The sequence below is a fragment of the Glycine soja genome, chromosome 7 (genome assembly GCF_004193775.1).
Source record: "Glycine soja cultivar W05 chromosome 7, ASM419377v2, whole genome shotgun sequence".
NCBI classification, from domain to species: Eukaryota; Viridiplantae; Streptophyta; class Magnoliopsida; order Fabales; family Fabaceae; genus Glycine; species Glycine soja.
The window spans coordinates 32,130,396-32,136,811 of record NC_041008.1 but is presented as its reverse complement, the minus strand read 5'-3'; the positions used below and the strand labels follow the sequence as shown (position 1 = coordinate 32,136,811).

At 35.7% G+C, this 6,416-nt stretch overlaps 1 protein-coding gene across 1 annotated transcript; it reads right to left on the bottom strand.

The window, feature by feature from the left end:
• Positions 1–4,339: 4,339 nt before the first annotated feature.
• LOC114420592 (glycine-rich protein DOT1-like) lies at positions 4,340–5,277 on the bottom strand. The gene is made up of 4 exons (XM_028386449.1): positions 5,269–5,277; positions 4,774–4,922; positions 4,566–4,664; positions 4,340–4,427 (listed from the first exon to the last, which is right to left on the bottom strand). The coding sequence occupies exons 1-4, from the start codon at positions 5,275–5,277 to the stop codon at positions 4,340–4,342; spliced, it is 345 nt and encodes a 114-aa protein (XP_028242250.1).
• Between the last annotated feature and the right edge of the window lie 1,139 nt (positions 5,278–6,416).

Genomic DNA, 6,416 nt, shown 5'->3' with positions numbered 1-6,416 from the left:
AAAACCACCACGACGCCATTTCGCTTTGCCACGTCATCTTTCACCTTCACGTTCTTGCATAAACAGCACAAGCTCCACAGCACCGCCACCGCGTCCGCCGCCGCAGCCTTTGACGCCTTCGTAATCCTCTCCACCACCGCCGCAACACACCACGGCTCCTCCGTCATCGCCGCCCGACCCTCCACGCACGTGGCCAACACCACCAGCATTCTCAAACACCTCTCCGCCGTCGCCGCCGAACACGCTCGCAGAAATTTCGTAACCACTTCAACAACTCCGTGAAGGTGTCTCGCCAATGGGAGAGGCGAGACCCTATGTGTGGTTGTCTCGCCAATGGAGAAAGCGACTCCCTCCACGTCAGCCAGTATCGCTAGTGCCACTGGCGGCACCCTCTAGCCAGTGCACTGTATCGCTGTTGGCAATGTCGGCTCATGCTTTCTCGCCATTACCATTGGCGGGTTCCATCCAAAAAGTGACCCCCTGCGTAAATATTTACAAAATAAACCCCTTTGCGTAAATATTTTTTAAATGTGACCCCTTTGCGTAAATTTGCCCTTTTTTTCCCAATGTTGCTAGAAATATAAGAAATATAAACAAGTAGCTAAACCCCTGCTAGATAAAGCAAAACAAAAATGCGGGTAGCTCGATCGATCACATACATGGCTTTTATTGGTTTCGGTCTAATCAATGTATAGGGGTCCACCAAATCTTTTTGCAGGTACGATCTAGACGACCACATTCCTGTTGGGCTAACTCGCCCCATCAATCCAATGTCTTCGCCTGTTCCAGTCCCATTAGAGAGATCCAAAGCTGGATATTCAGAGCCTATCGATCCCGCGGTTTAGAAAACAAATGCTTCGAGATTCAAATATATGACAACAACTACTTAGAGATTCATATGCTGGACACTACAGTCTAGCTCTTGCATCTAGGGTTCACCAAGGAAACAAAACAAAAGAAGGAATTCATATATATAAATCTAAAGGTCTTTAATTACTATCTCATAATTTATAGTATAACTATGAAAGGTTAATTGTTTTTATTTTCATTGTATTGATTCCTTTGATCCCATATAATAAACAGGGTTTAGTTATTGGCAATGGGTTAACCAATCCTAAAATTTAGTACCAGGCATATGCAAACTAATTAGACAGGGGACTAGTTAAAAAGGCTAATTATGACAGCATCAACAAGTTGATCCCACCATGCAAGCAGGCCATAGAAGCTTACGGTATGAATAACTTCCTCAATTCTTTTCCCTTTTCACCAGGACAAAATTATACCAATTTATTACGCTAGACAAATATTAATTGTGTTCATTGACACTCTTAATTTGCATTCCATTTTTCAGGCACTGAAGTTGAAGAAACATGCGTATCTTCGTTATATGCTTGCAATAAGATATTCAATTGGATCATGACCATCGCTTACGATGTAAATGTAAGATATAGAAAAACAATAGTATGACCAAGATGAATGAAAATAATGCAGTACTAACAAACTTGTGCATATTTTGTTATTCTAACTGCAGTACTATGACATTAGAAAGAAATGTGTGGGAGATTTGTGTTATAACTTCTTTGTCATGGAGGATTTCTTAAATAAGAAATTATAGTGTAGTCGATTTCTCTTCAACTCGTTAATATAGAACATTACTCATCATAATTGTTTCAGTACACATTGAATGCAGGTGATAATTTAATTGTGGGTAATGTTGGATTTCCCCTGCGGTTACTTTTTGTTCCACTTTTTCTTCGTTCAAATATATTCAAGGGAAATCCGATTTGCCGGAAAGCACACTAGATCGTCAAGTATTTAAAAATTAAAACGGATGAATCCGAGTATCGAACACAGGGAACTAATGTTAGCCTAAATTAAGTTCAGAAATGAAGCATTGTTGAGAGAACATGTATGATTGATAATTTCAAACAGAATTTAAACTAACTTTTATGCTAAAAACTATAAAATGCAAGGTAAATAAAATGACAGCAGTAGGTAGAAATGTTGGGTCTTTCTAACAAACAAGCTGATGCATAGAAATATATTTCCCTAAACTAAACAGCATAATTAAAACCAAAACTTAACCCGCAGATCCCTCATGTAAGACTAAGTTTTGATCCTGCTTCAATCAAGTTCTAAGGCAACAGTACATTTCCCAATGCTAAAGTCACCTAACTATGCACACAAATGGGCGATCAATCCAAAAACATACAAACATCAAGCATTGAATGAAGCATTAAACACATAAAACACAATCAATTAGATATTATGTATTTACATCAGTTGCTCATTAGAAATCCTCAACTAGGGTGTTCATCCAGCCATTACAGAAGAAACCCTAACAATAATAAGCTTACAAAACCTAGGTATCTCAACAAAAGTTGCTCCTCTTGCTGCCTCCAGATCTCTTTTCCCGAAATAGGCATTGTGGCTGCTGTGGAATTCTATGCCCTGGGTCTTCTCTAAAGTGTGTAAAAGCTGTGTAAAAGCTGTACCCTAATTCTGCATAAGACAAGCTTTAAATAGGCTCTAAAATCGCGACGCTGCACTTAGCGCCACCCTCACGCTTAGCGCGGGTAAGTGGAATTGGGCTTAGCGCCAGTCTCGCCCTTAGCCTGGCTGAAAGCACCTGTTGCGCTTAGCACACTGATCTCACGCTTAGTGCACGACCTTGATATTGATTCCCTGCCAGATTCTTCTATTGCGCTAAGCATGCTGAAGCTGCGCTTAGCGGTGGATGCGTGTTTAGTCCAACTGCTGAGCTAAGCTCAACTATCACTTTTGGCACTTCATGACTTAGCCTCTTTTTCACCTGGAATTGCACATATTTCATTATTAAATCCAATGGACATGTTCTAGAGACAGCGTTATCCATAAAACAAAACTTATTTACAAAAATCACTACAAAATAACCATAATTTAGGGAACTATACAAGTTTTGGAAAATGATTTATATACAAAAGTTAGTCGTATAAAGCGACTAACAAGTAACAAAGAGGGGAACATATTGTGTTGGTCTGACATGGACCTCCTGCTGGTCTACAATTGATGCATGGGGATAGAGATACAAGTCATTAGAGCTTATTGGGCTGGTTTATTGAGCACTGCAAAGTCAAACTCACTTTGCAAATTGAGTTTAAATTAAATCATATATAGCAGTAATATATATGCACATTGCTTGTTCATTGGGTTAATTAATATATGAAAAGCTTGTTCTATATATATAAAAGGGCTTTCTTTAGTTACACATGACTAAAAAGCCTTTACATTTTGCAAATTATTATTAGGCAACTAATAATAATGTATTTGTCTGGATTGTGATATAGTGGGCAACGAAAATAAATGACATTTTAAAAAAAACACTTTCTAAGACGGTTCTATCAAAAACCGTCTTAGAATTTGCAACATTTTAAGACGGTCTCGTTTCCAAAACCTTCTTAGAATGTGGAACATCCACATTCTAACAGCTTTGGAAATGAGACCGACTTATAATGAAGCACATTCTAAGATGGTCTCATTTCCAAAACCGTATTAGAATGTGCAACATTCTAAGACGGGCAGGGAACTATCGTTGTAGAGGCTAACACATTTTACGATGTGTGCTACAACGACGATTCATAACCGACATCGTGTGTCTAAAATAACCGACGTAAAATGCATTTTTTTGTAGCAATGTGTAATAGTATCCAAACTACTAGAGTTTCTTTAGGCAACACTGCTCTCCTCATACTTGTTACCTCTAAGTGAGCTCTTTTGCACAACACTTATTTACTCAGCTTCATTGTGGTTGTTTTGGGTTGCTAATAGACAGATGTTGGCCTAGAAGGAATAAAAAAAGAGGAAAATGTAGAAAAGTTCAGGGCTCTTTCATGTTTTTTTTGTAATAGGAGGTTGTTTTTGTGTTGTAGTCTTAGGATTGCTAATATGAGTAGCCTTTTAGCTTTGAGTTTGCATACCTGAGTTGCTATGGTTTATTTGTTAGGCATTGTTGGCACGGTCTTTGTTTAGCATTCTATGCTTTTGTAAATGTCATTGGGTATTTTCAAGTAGTGATATTTCGAGCTAAAAAAAATTGGAACTAAGGTCCTGTTTGGGTTGGTTGTGATTTTTTGGTTTTTGATTTTCAAATGCAGATTTCAAAACAAAATGTGCTTAACAAAAATAGAGTTTAATGATTTTAAATTATTTTTGAAACAAATTTACACTCATTTTCAAAACCAAGAAAAAAGTTTTGTGAATTTAATTTTGTTTAAAAAACAAAAAAGAAAGTAAAAAAAAAAAAAACAACTTGACTTGTTTTTGAAGCCACATATTCAAACATTTCTCACATTTGACAATGTCACTTTTTACTGCCACCACTGCCACCGCCACCATCGTTGTGACCACCACCGTAACCACCAACACTATTACCACCACCACCATCATCACTACCACCACATCACCATCACCATCGACATTGCTACCACCACATCACCATCACCACCAGCATTGCTATCAGCACCACCATATTTGTCATCACCACCACCAATATCGTCACAACCACCACTACCACCTCCACACCTCACCACTTGGTGCCACCACCAACACCACTACCATCATCACTGCCACCAGCATCACCATTACCACTGGCATTGCTACCACCATCACTAATAAGAATATCACCTCTGTCATTATCACCACAACCACCACCGTTATCACCACTGCCCCACCACCATCACTGTCGCCACCATAGCCACCAACACCATCGACATTGCTACCAGTATCACCACCAACATTGTTACCACCACCATGTTGTCACTGCCACCACCATCGGCATCGCCACCACCACCAATGCCACCTCCGTCACCACGACCACCATTGGTATCTCTATCGTTGTCATTGTTGTTGACATCATCATCATCATCATTATCGTTACCACCACCCTAAAGCACTCTTAAACTAATTTTAATATAATATGAAATTTTCAAAATGAGTTTATTTGAAACTAATCATATTTAAAAATCTAGTTGAATTTTGTTTTCAAACTAAAACTAAAAGATGATTATTTATTTTAAAAATTTCAAAACTCAAAACTAAAAACCACCCTCAAACAAAATCTAAAAAATTTACTTCTAAAATTGAGACTAAAAATTTCTTTTAAATTTGGGGAGACCAAAGGGAAGCTTAACTCAAATTTGAGGACCAAAAATATTTAATTACACTAATGTTTCATATTCAAATCCCCATGACATAAGCTTATGTGTCCTCCATTGGCCACATAAGTGATACCACTAACATCGTTAGTGGTTAAGGATTAGAATAATTTTAAAAAAAATATAGAAAACTATAAATAGATTTACCCCAAATTTGACGAACTAAAACTATGTTTAATTCTTTATTGTTTAATCCCCAATCTATTAAGTAATTATTCATTAATGACGTTGCACTCTTTCATTCACTATTAAAACACTATAAAAGAGTTAATGTTTTATTGTATTTAAATTTTACAAAATTTTATATAATTTAAAAGTTAACTAATATTTCTCCATTTAATTTACAATGTAAATTTTAAAACGTAAGTATATGTAAGTTAAAATAAAACACTTGCATGAATGTTTAATTTATTCAAAATTGTATATATGATCATCATAATAATATTACATAATTCAATGACTAAATTTATTATATTTGTAACGAAGAGAGATCAAGTTATTTCAAAAATAATTTTTGAAAGTTATCCCATTTAATAATTTTTGTATAAATTAAATTTTAGTAATGCAATTATTGAATATTTTAATATTAACTCGTCAATCGATCACGCACACTAAATGTGTTAATATTTATTTATATTTTATGTAATCCGAATGTTAATATTTATTTATATATTAAAAATATGATACATTAAAATAGATTTATTTAATGTGTTAAAATAGGAGAAAATGGAGGAATAATAATGAGTGAAAAACATGTTAGAGTACAACAGGGGATGCATGTTTCTTATGTAGGTTAATTATATTAATTATACATGAATAGATGATGTCTTGTTTTCTCTAAATCGAAGATAATGTTTCTATAAATTGCTATTATTAATATAATGTTACTATTTTTCAACATTCCCCCTCTAGCTAAAGCTTATTATGGTCTAAGCTGGTTACACGAAAATTTATTCCCATCAAATAAATAAATAAAAAACAAAAATTGAGCTCCACCAAAAACAATAGTTTGAAAATCAACTTCACTAATGTTGGAGAAGTCAGAGAAAGTTGCTAGAAAAAAAATATCTTTGTCATATAGCTGGAATGATCATCCGTGAGAGAAAATTCATGGCAAGCATAGCAAGGTTCATTCTTCTTGAAACCACAATTGGAAGCTTCAAACTAATAATCTTGGAGACCATATTATTTAAGCTTCAAATTAATGCATCTTGAACTTAGTCA